Below are 16,060 nucleotides of genomic sequence, written 5' to 3' on the forward strand. Positions count from 1 at the left end.
ATTTGAATTGACATTTTAAAATTTCTAGATTTCAAAATCTGCAGGACATTTGAATGTTATTTTAAATCACTTTGATAATAGAATAATAATTGGTTATTGGTAGCACTTGCTGGGAAGCTATAACTCAAGTAATGTTGAGTCACTAAATACAGTGTTAGTAGTTCAGTTGCGACATCATTTAGAACTATCTTCTGGCAAGACACTAAATCCCAATTTGCTTCTGTTGGCAAGCCAGTGCCTATAGCTCTCAGTGGTATGTGAGAATAAGAAACATTGAAAAGCAATTTGTTTAACAGCTATGATTTAAAAGTGCCAAATGAAAGAGCAGTCTTTTTTTCTTAAAAGAAAAATATATACTGATATGTACAAGACAACAACTGGGTGTAAAAGGTATTTCTCTTGAACAATTTTCTATAAAACATGAAAACTTGTAAACCTTTAACCCCAAAACACATGAACAGAACCGAGAATCATATCTGCAAGTTTCGTATCACAGTTTCCGCAGTAAATGGGACAGTGAGATAAATGATATCTCTCTCTCTCTCTCTACACACACACACACACACACACACACACACACACACACACACACACACACACACACATACATACATATATATATGTGTGTGTGTGTGTGTGTGTGTGTGTGTGTGTGTGTGTGTAGAGAGAGAGAGAGAGAGATATATATATATGTATTTGGCACCTGTTGTTGCTGGTAGTAGAAGTGTGTTCATCTACATTGTAGCTGAATAATATAAGGGTCATAGTTAGCCAATGCTTCCTTATTCAAATTCACACCATACAATCTATGTAAATGTTCAATTACCTGTACCAAAAACTGGGTTTGATCTGACAAAAAGTTCTGATTTGCAGCTTTACATAGTTAAGAAACTTTACATAGTTACGAAAAATGCCACAATTACTGTGGTACAGAGGTAGCAGTAAGGTGAAGGTGGCAGCTATAAATAAATATGCTCAACTTAACGTATAAGTTGTAATTTGCACCAGCCAGTTCATTGAGTCCTGCTATGCTGTTTTTAATATCATCGTTCACTGTGACAGCAGGTTCCTTGCATAAAATTCAAAATGCAAGGCCAATTTTAGGACATTAATTCTTAAGAATAACTTAAGTTGCTGGTAGTGGAGAGAGTGGAAGAGTGATGGAACATTAACAAGACACGTGACTGTACTGTAGTAATTTGACAGTTAGATGCCTGTGATTATGTCCAACAGCCCCCCAAAAAGACTGTTACCTGAATATACAGCAGCTTCAAGAAAACTACTCAACATCTGTGCTGTGCTGCATACTGATGGAAGCCTTTGGAGAGTGTTTGGAAGGAGGAAAAGTGAATCTGAGGTTCAACTGAAGTCACAGTGTATGTGTTCCTCAATGCATGGTTACTGGCAGCTGGACTTCCTGTAGTGAACAGTCTTTGTGCTTCTGGTCTATGAGATCACACTTCCACAGAGGTGATCTGGTTCATCTGGGCCCTCATTGACTGGATGCTGTTCAGGATCTTCTTCTGGTGACCAGCCAATGTCACTCCCACTCGGAGGATATCCCTGAAGTTAAATCATACGCCATCATTACACCCAGCTATACCACAGGAGTAACAGTTGACATTTCAGAAGGCATTCTGGCTTGTGGATACTGACAACCAAATCTAAATGACAACTTTTGTGTATATTATAAAATTGTACAAAGTTGGTTAAAAAAGTTCAGGCACTTAGTCCATAATCGATCATGAAATTTACCAGTCTTCCTTTAAATCTGCAACACTTTAAGCAACAGTTATTTTCACATTTCTCAGTGCAAGTCCACTTGCGCTTGTGTCTCTGTGACACACATTTGGTCTCCTCTAGCATGTAAAAAAACCTCTTCAACTTAATTTTTCATTTCGGGAACATGGATAACTAGTATGGTAACTAGTATGATAAGTAGTATGATAACTAGTATGGCAGCAGCCTCCCTACAGTAAGGGAGGCTGCTGGTGTGGCCAAAAAAACTCTGGGCTTTGAAAGCTCTTATGTGCTGTTGCACAATGGCACACACAGGTAGTTCAGGTAATCTCCTACCATAGACACCTCAGGACATTATAGTTGAACAGCAGAGCATTCTGACAATGGGTGACAAATTTAAAGCACACAAACGTGTAAATGTTCAAAGTAAATAAATAAATAAATAAAAATACAGGCAGCTGCCCGTGCTACCCTTCAGCTTCATAGTAGAAATACCTGTTGTATAAATGAGAAAATCCTAGGTGATTTTCAGGAAAGTTGAACCCTGACTTAACCTTGAGGTCAATATCATTAAGATTCAGACTCATCTGATACACCTAAGGTATTACATCACCTCATTTTTGAGTTATTGTATTCACAAACTTGGGTATGTGGGGCAGGCAGGCAGGCAGCAGAGCAATGCTTTTACAATTGAGGGATACAAATAAAATAAAAAGATAAGTTCAGTCCTGCTCATGTTGCTGACCTGTGAGATCCAAGTCTTACCCCTGAAAGTTTGGACAGCCTAATAGACATGCTCATGTTTGATTTCTTTGGAAGTTTAAGGCCCATGGTCCATGAGGGGCGATTGTGGCTCAAGAGGGAGTTCGCCTTGTAATCGGAAGGTTGCCGGTTCGAGCCCTGGCTTGGACAGTCTCGGTCGTTGTGTCCTTGGGCAGTCCTTGGCGGTGGCGCCAGTGTCTGGCAGCCTCGCCTCTGTCAGTGCGCCCCAGGGTGGCTGTGGCTACAATGTAGCTTGCCATCACCTGTGTGTGAATGGGTGGATGACTGGATGTGTAAAGCGCTTTGGGGTCCTTAGGGACTAGTAAAACGCTATACAAAATACAGGCCATTTAACATGGTGGCAAATATTAAGTGCTTATTTTAATTTTTGTTGGCAAAGCCTCATAATTTTATTACCATATCTTTAATTATTATTATTATATATCAGTTTAGAATCCTCACTCTTACTTTTATGTCTTTATAAAGAGAGGCCTCCACTTATATCAACGAGCTTCTTCAGCCTTACTCTCCAAACCGTCATGTCATACCATTATGGGGATCCTTCGCGATCCCCATAATGGTATGACATCATAGAACAACTGCCTGAATACCTGCTTCTCCACAACATGGAAGCTCATCTCAACCAAGCTGAGTAGACACATGAGTCAATATGTAAGGACACCTGAGAAAGGTATTGGAAATAACACCACAGAGCCAAAGCGACAGCTCCTGGTTGGCAGAGCAGTACACAAGGATTCTTAGACCAGTACCAACATGAGCAGTGCCAAGTTTGACTACAAACACCATCAAGGCATGGAGACATCAGTAGGTCCCTGAATGCACGCTGTTGTATCTGGCACAAAGAGATTAGCAACAGATTCTTTAAGTCCCAACTTTTCTGAACCATTTTTCCTTTGCGGCAGGGCATATTTTCCCGCTGAAAGAGGCCATAGCCATTAGGGAATACTGTTTCCGTGAATACGTTTCTGTTTCTTTCAGATTACATTAAAGCAATTACTAACAGTTAAACACTGAAATGACAGGTGAGATACTATTTTTCAACTATTAATGAGTCCACAGTAACTTAACGAGTAACAACATTTATAATGTAGTTTCACTGGTCTGGCCCATTTAAGATCACTTAAGATCAAAGTAGGGTGTACAGTTTGTGTACATGGTCTGCAACAATGCTTAGGTAGGTAGTAGGTAGTAATATCCACATAGATGGCAAGGTCCAAGGTTTCCCTCACTCAAATCCTTACACTTCCCCATTGTTGCCGCATTCTAACTCATCAGCTAGTGTGTGCACGTGAGACCTCTGTTTTTGATATAAGAAAAGTATCTAACATACTCCATGGTCATTTGAGACACCACATCAAAGCTGGTGAAGCCTTCACTGGTGAAATTCTCCTTGTACTGGCCCATTTTTATGGCATCCAGCCACTCATCGATGGTGCTGAAAGAGGAGAAATCTGGAGTGCTGCGATCAAGCAGAGCTAAATGAACACTAAATGGTGGATAGAAAAAGACAAAAGAACTAGAAGTTAAAAAGATGATTGGGTGTCAGCAACTCTCAGCGTGAAATAATTGTTCTTCCTGTCATACCTTGATGACAATGGTGTCATGGCCTTCAGGCTGTTGGGATTGCGGATCATCTTATCCAGTGTGCTGACAATCTGGCTGAATTTGGGTCGGTTGTTGCGATCTTTCTGCCAGCAGTCAAGCATTAGCTGATGTAGTGCACTAGGACAATCCATAGGGGGTGGCAACCTGTAGTCCTGCTCTATGGCATTGATTACCTAAAACAATTTGCATGAAAACTCATGGTTAAAACAAAAGTCTTGGAATAAGGTGCAAAATGTAAATAAAAACTGAATGCATTCAGATCATAATTCTGATTGCAAAAAGCTGACAAACAGGACAGGATTTAAAAAGAAAAAAGAAATGACTTGCAAATCTGATAAACTGATATATTATTCTCATAGCAAATGTTTAAACTGAGAAAATGTACTATTTTAAGAAAAAGAGCCATTTGGAATCTCAAATAAGTTGGGACATGGACATGTTTAACACTGTGTAGTACGAGGTTGCCACGGAGGTCACCACCTTTATGGACAGAGTAAATCATTACAGACCTCCAAACTTCACGTGGCCTTCAGATTAGCTCAACAACAGTGCATAGAGAGCTTCATGGGTTTGAAAACAGCATCGGATCCAGAGGCCTACAGCACGCCACCACCAGACTCTAGAGTAGTGGAGATGTGTTTTCTGGAGTGACAAATCACGTGTCTCCATCTGGCAATCTGATGGATGCCTCTGGTTTGAGCAATTGCCATGAGAACAGTACTTATCTAACTGTATTGTGTCAAAGCTTAAAATTTGGTGGCGGAGCGATGGGGTTGTTTTTCAGGAGTAAGTAGTGTGCATCAAGGTTTATTTAGTTCGTTCACATTTCTCATTTCTCTGCGACGTGCTGATTTCAGGGTACAATTTCAGTCACAAAAGATTTTCTCTGACTGACTACAGAAGCAATAATGGGCCGTTATCACATTCTTTTGGCAGTAAATTGAAACTACTTAACTGAAACTGCTAAGCCCAAGGGAACAACTACCACTACCTGGCAGTTTATCATTGTTTATCTTAAACACAAATACCAGTAATTTTAAAGGGCTTTACTCACATCTTGATTACTCATGTCCCAGTAGGGCCTCTCTCCATATGACATCACCTCCCACATGACTATGCCATAGCTCCAGCAGTCACTTGAGGAGGTGAACTTCCTGTACTGAATGGCCTCTGGTGCTGTCCACCTGATGGGAATCTTTCCCCCCTAAGAAGAAGAAGAAGTTCATTTATGACAGAATTTATAATACAATTTGAAGTATTATAAATGAAATGTACTGAATGAAGGTCTCCATAGTCACTGATAAGGACTCACCAGAGCACTGGTGTAAGTGGGGTCTGAAGTATCCTCTTCAAGGAAACGTGACAGGCCAAAGTCAGACACTTTGCACACTAGGTTGCTGTTGACCAAGATGTTCCTCGCTGCCAGGTCTCGATGGACATAGTTCATGTCACACAAGTATTTCATTCCTGCTGCAATGCCGCGCAACATTCCCACCAGCTGTATCACTGTGAACTGGCCATCATTTTGCTTTCAAGAAAACAACATCAAATTAGTGTAAATTAATGTAAATTCACTCCACAAAAATCACATGTGCTGACTCTCCAAACATCACAGGTTGTTATAAAACTAATTGGAAAAAAACACTGGACTCTTTTGGATAAATGTCTGAGCATTATGTCTCAACCACTCTGCCTGCTTCCATGTGCAGCCTTTTTCAGATATTAAACTGTACAAATTCTCTTGAAAAAGAGAGTACCAGGGTACCAGGTTCTACAGGGAGTGCAGAATTATTAGGCAAGTTGTATTTTTGAGGAATAATTTTATTATTGAACAACAACCATGTTCTCAATGAACCCAAAAAAACTCATTAATATCAAAGCTGAATGTTTTTGGAAGTAGTTTTTAGTTTGTTTTTAGTTTTAGCTATTTTAGGGGGGTATCTGTGTGTGCAGGTGACTATTACTGTGCATAATTATTAGGCAACTTAACAAAAAACAAATATATACCCATTTCAATTATTTATTTTTACCAGTGAAACCAATATAACATCTCCACATTCACAAATATACATTTCTGACATTCAAAAACAAAACAAAAACAAATCAGCGACCAATATAGCCACCTTTCTTTGCAAGGACACTCAAAAGCCTGCCATCCATGGATTCTGTCAGTGTTTTGATCTGTTCACCATCAACATTGCGTGCAGCAGCAACCACAGCCTCCCAGACACTGTTCAAAGAGGTGTACTGTTTTCCCTCGTTGTAAATCTCACATTTTATGATGGACCACAGGTTCTCAATGGGGTTCAGATCAGGTGAACAAGGTGGCCATGTCATTAGTTTTTCTTCTTTTATACCCTTTCTTGCCAGCCACGCTGTGGAGTACTTGGACGCGTGTGATGGAGCATTGTCCTGCATGAAAATCATGTTTTTCTTGAAGGATGCAGACGTCTTCCTGTACCACTGCTTGAAGAAGGTGTCTTCCAGAAACTGGCAGTAGGACTGGGAGTTGAGCTTTACTCCATCCTCAACCCAAAAAGGCCCCACAAGCTCATCTTTGATGATACCAGCCCAAACCAGTACTCCACCTCCACCTTGCTGGCGTCTGAGTCGGACTGGAGCTCTCTGCCCTTTACCAATCCAGCCACGGGCCCATCCATCTGGCCCATCAAGACTCACTCTCATTTCATCAGTCCATAAAACCTTAGAAAAACCAGTCTTGAGATATTTCTTGGCCCAGTCTTGACGTTTCAGCTTGTGTGTCTTGTTCAGTGGTGGTCGTCTTTCAGCCTTTCTTTCCTTGGCCATGTCTCTGAGTATTGCACACCTTGTGCTTTTGGGCACTCCAGTGATGTTGCAGCTCTGAAATATGGCCAAACTGGTGGCAAGTGGCATCTTGGCAGCTGCACACTTGACTTTTCTCAGTTCATGGGCAGTTATTTTGCGCCTTGGTTTTTCCACACGCTTCTTGCGACCCTGTTGACTATTTTGAATGAAACGCTTGATTGTTCGATGATCACGCTTCAGAAGCTTTGCAATTTTGAGACTGCTGCATCCCTCTGCAAGATATCTCACTATTTTTGACTTTTCTGAGCCTGTCAAGGCCTTCTTTTGACCCATTTTGCCAAAGGAAAGGAAGTTGCCTAATAATTATGCACACCTGATATAGGGTGTTGATGTCATTAGACCACACCCCTTCTCATTACAGAGATGCACATCACCTAATATGCTTAATTGGTAGTACAATCATGTTTTGACAGCCACGTAAAGTAACATGGCAAGGTCAGCTCTAGCACACACACACACACACCACAAAACACACCTCATGGTCTCCATTATCAAATTCAAATTCAAATTTTATTTGTCACACACACACAACCATACACAGTATGACATGGGGGTGAAATGCTTGTAGCTGTACAATGCCCGACCATTAAATGACAGAAGAAAAGTTTTACAATATTTACAATTACAGTTTACTACAAAAATTTACAAATGAACTTAGGAATTTACAGTAAAGAATGTGCAAATTTCAGAAGAGATTATAAAGTTTATAAAGATTATAAATTATAGGAATTATAGGATTATAGGAAATGTGTGGTGGTGCGTGTGGTGATGTGTGTGAGAGTCCAGTCTTATAGTGACGTGTGTGGGAGAGTCCAGTCCTACACCTGGTTCAGGCCCCGAATAGCCTGGGGGAAGAAGCTCCTCCTCATTCTCTCTGTTTTGGCCTTAAGGGAGCGGAAGCGCTTCCCAGACCTCAACAGTGAGAAGAGTCCATTGTTGGGATGGGAGAGGTCCATCATAATCTTCCTAGCTTTGGACTTGCACCGCTTGGTGTAGATGGACAGCAGGTCAGGGAGCTCTGATTGAATGATGCGTTCGGCTGAGCGCACCACTCTTTGCAGATCTCGTCTGTCCTGCTTGGTGCTGTTCCCAAACCAGGTGCAGATGTTTGCCGTCAGGACGCTCTCGATGGTGCAGGAGTAGAAGTTCTTGAGCACCTTCAGTGGCAGATGGAAGTCTCTAAGTCTTCTTTTTTTTTCTTTTTTCTAAGTCTTCTGAGGAAGAAGAGACACTGACGGGCTTTCTTAACCAGGGAGTTGATGTGGCAGGACCATGACAGGTCCTGAGTGATGTGGACACCCAGGTATCGGAAACTGTCCACTCTCTCCACTGGCGTGCCACTGATGATGAGGGGTTTGTAATTCCTCGTCTGCTTTGTAGTGAAGTCCACGATCAGCTCCTTAGTCTTGCTGATGTTTAGGAGGAGGTTATTCTCCTGGCACCAGGTCTCCAGGTTCCTAATCTCCTCCAGGTAGGCCGTCTCGATGTTGTCGGAGATCAGGCCCACAACAGCAGTGTCGTCAGCAAACTTGACAATGGAGGTGGTGTCTGATGTGGCTACACAGTCATAAGTGTACAGTGAGTACAGCAGGGGGCTTAAAACACAGCCCTGAGGCACTCTAGTGCTGAGTGAGATGGAGGGGGAGACTTGTTTTCCCACCCTCACTGATTGGGGTCTGTCTGTGAGGAAGTTGAGGATCCACTGACACAGTGACGAGCTGAGTCCTAGATCCGTCAACTTGGTGAAAAGCTTAGAGGGAATTATTGTGTTGAATGCTGAACTGTAATCCACGAACAGCATCCTAACATAATTCCCTCTGCCAGTGTCCAGGTGACTCAGGGATGTGTGGAGCAGGTGAGATATGGCATCGTCTGTGGAACGATTAGTCCGGTAAGCAAACTGAAGTGAGTTGATGGTGGCAGGAAGTGAAGAAGTGATGTGATCTCTCACCAGTCTTTCAAAACACTTCATCACAATTGAAGTCAGTGCTACTGGACGGTAGTCATTGTGGCAAGCGGGCTGTTGTTTCTTTGGAACAGGAACAATAATGGACTGTTTGAAGCACGTGGGAACCACAGCTTGGGCCAGGGAGAGGTTGAAGATCTCCGTGAACACCGGTGCTAGCTGGTCAGCGCAGGCTCTAAGGACCCGGCCAGGGATTGCATCTGGTCCTGCTGCCTTCCTGGTGTTCACCCTCCTGAAGGTGTTCCTCACGGCATGCTCTGTGATGACAAATGCATTTTCTTCACTGGTGCACTCCGAGCGCGCACAGCCGTTTGTTGTTTTAATTGCTGCAGTGTCAAAGCGAGCATAAAACGTGTTCAGCTCATCAGCCAGTGAAGCATCGGCATTCATCATTGAAGAAGCTGGTCGTTTATAGTCCGTTATAGTCCGCAGTCCTTTCCACAGGCTCCTAGAGTCGCACTGTCGTAGTTGTGACTTTAGTTTTTCCCCATAGCTCCGCTTTGCCTTTCTGACCGCGCTGCGTACGTTGTAGGACGCAGCCTTGTATAGGTCCATATTACCAGAGACGAGCCCTTCATTGTAGGCAGCGGTGCGTGATCTCAGAGCGTCGCGGATGTTTTTATCCACCCACGGCTTCTGGTTGGGAAACGTTCGGATGATAGTTCTTTCTGCTGTGTCGTCTGCTAGTTTCCCGATAAATCCCACAACCGCTTCCGTAAATATGTTGATGTCATCAGAGCTGCGCCAAAACATGTCCCAGTCTGCGTCATCCAGTGTGTCCTGCAGCGCCACTGATTGGTCCGTCCAGCGAGCGACCTCCCTCCTGATTGGTGGTTGCTGCTTTAGCCTTTGTTTGTAAGCAGGCATGAGGAAGATGGCGGCATGGTCCGATTTTCCAAATGCCGGCAGGGGCTGAGCCTTGTAACAGTTCTTGAACGGGGTGTAGCAGTGGTCTAATGTCCTAGTGCCCCGGGTGGGGCAGTTGATGTGCTGGTGAAGGTTGAGAAATGTCCGTTTGAGATTCACTCTGTTAAAATCTCCCATAACAATGAGTGCGGCATCTTGGTGGAGTGTTTGTTGATGTGTGAGAGCCTCATGTAGCTCACATAAGGCAGTGTCCGAGTCCGCGTGAGGTGGAATGTAAACAGTGCAGGCAATGACCGTAGTGAATTCCCGAGGGAGATAGAAAGGGCGACATTTAACGATCAAAAGCTCCAGATTGGGCGAGCAAGAGCGTGTGAGTGGGGAGATGTTTGTGCTGTCGCACCATCTGTTGTTCACCATCAAACACACTCCACCACCTCTTTTCTTCCCCGACTCCATTGTCCTGTCCATGTGGTAAACCGGAAAGAACCTCGTCGGCTGCACGGCGTGGTCTGGTATCGCTGGGTTCAGCCAAGTCTCGGTGAAGCAGAGGAGGTTGCAGTCCCGAATGTCTCTCTGGAACTTGATTCTGGCTCTGAGGTCATCAAGCTTGTTCTCGATGGATTGAACATTGGCTAGCAGGATACTGGGCATGGGTGCGCGGTGTGCGCGAGCCCGTAGCCTGTTCCTGATGCTGGCTCTTTTACCTCGAGGCCGTCGCTTAGGGTCGCGTCCTTTGTTCTCTCTCAGGATCTCCTTTGGCCAGGTTGGGTCCGGAGTTAAACATGGTGAAATGTTTGTGTATTGTAGACCAATAGAAACCAAAGTGTCTCTGCTGTAGCAAATTTGTGTGTTTTGCATGATGCCCATGCAAGATTATGGCAGATATAGCAAAAAGTGACGAAAAACTGCAAAAAGTGGAGAAGTTGGGGCAGAGCATCCAGCACGGCAGCCGACCTCACCGGCACCATTTTGTTCAAGCAGATAAGACAATTAGCAGATAAGAAGAAACAACATGCACCAGGAGATGCAGTGTAAATGGTATATGGACTGATTCTTATATAGACTTAGACTTAGAGACTTAGAGCTTTTTTTTGTCATTGTGCAATTTCTTGCACAGCAAAATTGGGTAGCAGGACCACAAAGGTGCAAAAGTAAGAAGAAGAGAAACCAATATACAACGAGGGGGAAAAATATACCGCTTTTCTACTCTCCCAGAGCACTCGGACTTGCCCAAGGTTATTTGGCATGACAGACTGGGGGAGCCAGAGATCAAACCACGAATCTTCTGATGAGCAGATGACCTGGTCGACCTCCTGAGCTACAGCCACCCAAAAGTGGATGGCAGTCTGATTCCTGCCTATCAAGGCTAGCTATTAAGACGTGAAACATCAAACCCTTCCTGGTGGGAAAGGAGGTTCAAGGTTCAAGAGGTTCAAGAGGTTGAGAGATACAGGTTGGGCTCACATTAAGGCAAGCATTGAGCTCTGGAACCAGCCTCCTGGGGATTGGACTCTGTTCCAGTCTAGAGTTGCTCTTGGTATTCTTTTCACTTTTGAGACACTTTGGTTCAGGGGATAGGTCCTGACTGTCATTTGCACTTATGTGCCAAACAACAGATATTATTATTCTTATAAATAGTATTGTTATTATTATAACCCAACCTTCTTACAGTCACTGACTGGGATGATTGAGGGTGCTCCATTTGGTGACTCTGTTGTCCTACTGAACTAGAGAACTGGAGGGAGCTGATCAAGAACAACGACCTGTCTGATTTGGACTTAAGTGGTGTTTCGTGTTTGGACTTCTGTGCAAATCACAGTTTGTCCATAACGTAGACCATGTTTAAACATAAGGATGTGTCTAGGTGCACGTGGCACCAAGACACCCTAGGCCAGAGATATATGTTCTGGATAATTGGCTAATAGACGGGAGCTGAGCTGCCATCTCATCACGACCTGGTAGTGAGCTGGATCAGGTAGTGGGGGAGAGGATTCTGGACCTAGTACACCCAAACATGTTGTGGAGGGAATGGGAATGCTGGGAATGCCTGGCAGAGACCCTGGTACAGCAGATCTTCAACTCCCACCTCCAGCAGAACTTGACATTGAGTCCAAATGAACCATATTCTGCACGTGTGTTGCTAAGGTTGCTGCAAGGAGCTGTGTGAAACAAGGTGGTTGGTGCCTGTCAGGGTTGTAATCCTCAAACCAGATAGTGGGCATTGGAGATGAAGGGAGCCATCAAGTTGTAGAAGGTTAGCCTGTGGGACTTCAGAGGCAACTGATGAGCACTGGTAGGAAAAAATGAAGCAAATACTCAGGTGTGGGAAGAGTTTGTGAGGCCATGGAACAACACTTTCTGTCTACCTTGAAGCTGAAGTGACCGTCAGATGACTCAGGCGGGTACTGTATTCACATTGTGTAGAGTGCGAGTGGGGTGCTTCTGACCTTAGGCATTGTTGGGGAGTAACGGAATACATGTACCGCCGTTACGTATTTAAATATACATGTACCGTCGTTATGTATTTAAAATACAAAATATGTATTCCATTACAGTTACCGTTTAAAAAGGAGGTATTTAGAATACAGTCACTTTGTTGAAATAAATGGATTACACGGCGGTACTTTCCTGTTTCATATTTTGGCGGGTCAGGACTGTTTGGGTTTTGTTTGACAGCTATGTTCTGTTGCTCCAGGCAGCAGCGTTACGGTTGCCATGGTTACAGGGTGATGCTCTCTCTCTGCGCCTTTTTGTTGTTGTTGTTGTGCTAAGCTAATAGGCAGAATGCTACAGGCATAGCTCTAAAGAATGTAGCATCATAGACAGTGTAGTTTGTGCTGCAGGGAGAATGGACTGCCATACACGTTATGTGTTTGTGAGCAAGAGGAGGGAGTTGTTATCGAGAGCTGGAGCTGGAAGCATGTAAATATAATAATAACCACTGCAGCCAAGAAGAGTGCCTGACGAGCCCAGTTGTAAGTACACTATTAAGACTCGACTGTACACCGTGTTCATGTTTTCCTCCGAAACAATAAGTTCAGTTGGAGCAGCCTTTCAATGCCTCTCTCTGTCTCTCGCCTCTCTCTGTCTCTCGCAAGCAAAGTTGACCCAGACAACAAAGTAAAGCTATTTTTCGACTACGAGCCCGACACGGAACCCGCCGTATTAGCCAGAAGTCTCTTTACTACGCTTCGGAGCAGCGGACCTTCAGTAATAGTAATAAATCACACAGCAATAGTACACATGTAGTTGTAGATGATCCAAGATGGCGCCGCGTATGGATGCCCTGGTGCTTCAGTGCGTTACTTCTGTTTTGTTTTTGTGCATAACTTCTGTGTCTGGGCACTCCTCTGGATATTCTTATACCAGAGAAGAGCTTCTTAACTACAGGACTACAACACCTGTGGATTTACTTCCAATATTTGTCGCATCTGCGGCAGATTTACTGCAGACTCTGATCAGGAAAGTGAGACGCCGAAAGAGAGGTAAGCGAGCCGGCGCACTCGTGCGTCTGAGGAGACGTGGACTGCGAACTGCTCTTCCTGGGATCTTCCTTTCCAATGTACGCTCACTCAGGAATAAAATAGACGAGCTGGCCCTGATGAGAAGCATGAACAGAGACTTTGCCTCCTCCTGTGTCTTATGTTTTACGGAGTCGTGGCTCTGTGAGGACATCCCGGACAGCGCGCTCAAGCTTGAGGGCTTTCATCTGCTGCGCGCGGACCGGCAGGCCTCTCTCTCTGGTAAGACCAAAGGTGGAGGTGTCTGCTTCTACATTAATAGTGGCTGGTGCACAGATGTAACAGTGATTGCTCAGCACTGCTCTTCCTCTCTGGAATACCTTTTTATTCACTGCAAACCGTTTTATTCTCCGCGGGAGTTTGCTTCATTCATCCTGGCCGCTGTTTACATCCCGCCAGATGCGGATGCGCAGGCAGCTCAGTGCGCACTCGCGGAGCAGATACTGCACATGGAGCGGACATTCCCGGACTCTCTCATCATTGCTCTTGGGGACTTTAACAAAGCCAATCTGAGCCATGAGCTTCCCAAATACAAGCAGTATATTAAATGCCCGACCAGAGAGGAGAGGACATTAGACCGCTGTTACAGCACGATCAGCGGGGCCTATCGTGCGGTGCCCCGCGCTTCACTCGGACTTTCTGACCACGTCATTGTAATGATAACAGCAAATCCTTATTTGCCTAGTATCATGTTTTATGTTGTTAATACTCCTAGACTGTAGGGGGAGCTAGAGAACAACGGGAGTTACCTCGGAGTAGACTGTGATGGCGAAGCTTTGTTTACATGTGAACCACAGTTCGATAAAATACCTTCTCTTCAAGTAATGGTGTCATTCTTAAGAACCCATAACAACATAAAGAAGACATGGTGTCAGAAGATGGACTTGAAGAAAGGTAACGGACTACAATATAGCAGTACCGACGGATCAGCTTAGCAGTGAACGCAGTGAAAGCATGGACGGCTTACACCCACCACCGATTCTTCAGTTGACTGGAAATGTGGCTGAAAATTGGAGAAGATTTAAGCAACGTTTCACGTTGTACCTATCAGCAATTGGACTTGACGAGGCAAGTGATAAAAAGCAAGCGTCAGTGTTTTTGCATATAGTGGGTGATAAGGCACTGGAAGTCTATAATAACTTCACGTTTACTGATGGTGACGGAATGAAGCTGAATAAAATAATGGAGAAGTTTGAGGCTTACTGCATACCTAAGAGAAATGTGACATTTGAGAGGCACAGATTCTTCACATGTGTACAGAAGACAGGGGAGACAATAGATCAGTATGTCACAGAGCTGCAGAACAGGAGTAAAACATGTGAATTTGGAGGACTGACAGACTCTTTGATAAAAGACAGACTTGTGTGCGGGATTCCAGACAACGGTCTGAGAGAGAGGCTACTGAGAGAGGAAAATCTTGACCTGGAAAAAGCATTAACACTGTGCAGAGCAGCTGAAACAGTGAGGGCACAAGCTAAAGAACTGCTTAGTGACAGCTGCAGAGTGGATGCTGTGAATAAGAACACACACAGAGTCAAAAAGGAGAGTGCTGCAGCTGAAATGAAACTGCAATTGAAATCGCCAGCAAACAGGGACAGAAAAGAAAAGACTTGTGGTCGCTGCGGAATGCAACATCCTCCTAAAAAATGTCCAGCATATGGGAAAAGATGCAATACATGTAACAAAAATAACCATTATGCTAGGTGCTGCAAAGCTCAAACCCTGAAACAAAGTGCAGTCCATACTGTGGATGAAGAAGACACAGAGGAACTCTATGTAGCTGCAGTGACAGACAATAAGACAGGTGAAAAGGACTGGATAATGACACTGTGAATGACACACTCATGACAGTCAAGCTGGATACTGGAGCTCAAGTGAATATCATATCAGAAGCAGAGTTCAAGAAAATCAGACCTAGACCTAAAATGCATGCAACGAAGGTGAAAGTGAGTGGATACTCAGGTGCAGAAATACCTGTGAAAGGAAAATGCATGGTTAAAGTGACACACAAAGACAAGGAGCACACGCTAACATTCATTGTGGTACCGAAGACTGTGCAGCCTATACTAGGGTTACATGCCTGTGAGAGTCTGAACCTAGTGAAAAGAGTGCTCGTTGTGGAAACTGATGATGACATGGACTATAATGAGTTGATGAAGGAATATGGTGACCTATTTCAGGGACTTGGTTGCCTTGCTGGAGAACACACAATCAGAGTCAATGAAAGTGTAACACCAGTCATTCATCCATGCCGCAAAGTACCATTTGCTCTACAAAAGCCACTGAAAGCTGAGTTGGACAGGATGGAAAACCTGGAAGTGATTGAAAAGATCGATGAACCAACGGAGTGGGTGAGTTCTCTTGTTATTGTGGAGAAAAAGACTGGAAAGCTCAGAGTTTGCATGGATCCTAGAGATCTGAATAGAGCAATAAAGAGAGAACATTTCAAACTACCTACAAGAGAAGAGATAATGTCACAGTTTGCAAAAGCGAAGTACTTTAGCAAGCTAGATGCTTCATCAGGATTTTGGCAACTGAAGCTGGACGAAGCAAGTTCAAAACTGTGCACGTTCAACAGCCCATTTGGCAGGTACAGATTCCGGCGACTGCCGTTTGGCATTGCTTCAGCACCTGAGGTGTATCACAAAACAATACACATGATCTATGAACACCTGGAGGGAGTCGACACGTCAATGGATGACATCATTGTGTGGGGTAGCACAAAAGCTGA

The 16,060-nt window shown here is 44.1% G+C and overlaps 1 protein-coding gene across 1 annotated transcript in view; it reads right to left on the bottom strand.

The window, feature by feature from the left end:
* Positions 1–631: 631 nt before the first annotated feature.
* LOC147306224 (ephrin type-B receptor 2-like) overlaps positions 632–16,060 on the bottom strand; it is an 83,166-nt gene continuing 67,737 nt past the window's right edge. Inside the window, exons 12-16 of the mRNA XM_086276452.1 lie at positions 5,441–5,656; positions 5,183–5,332; positions 4,108–4,301; positions 3,854–4,009; positions 632–1,563 (exon numbers count right to left, since the gene is read on the bottom strand). Coding sequence (XP_086132578.1) covers positions 1,455–1,563; positions 3,854–4,009; positions 4,108–4,301; positions 5,183–5,332; positions 5,441–5,656 — 825 coding nt within the window. The 3' untranslated portion in view covers positions 632–1,454. The remainder of the gene's footprint in view (positions 1,564–3,853; positions 4,010–4,107; positions 4,302–5,182; positions 5,333–5,440; positions 5,657–16,060) is intronic.

This window comes from Aulonocara sp. 'chitande type north' Nkhata Bay, linkage group LG20 (genome assembly GCF_057382095.1).
Source record: "Aulonocara sp. 'chitande type north' Nkhata Bay isolate Kocher_YH1m ecotype deep benthic linkage group LG20, A_spYH_male_GT1.1, whole genome shotgun sequence".
In the NCBI taxonomy this organism is placed as follows: Eukaryota; Metazoa; Chordata; class Actinopteri; order Cichliformes; family Cichlidae; genus Aulonocara; species Aulonocara sp. 'chitande type north' Nkhata Bay.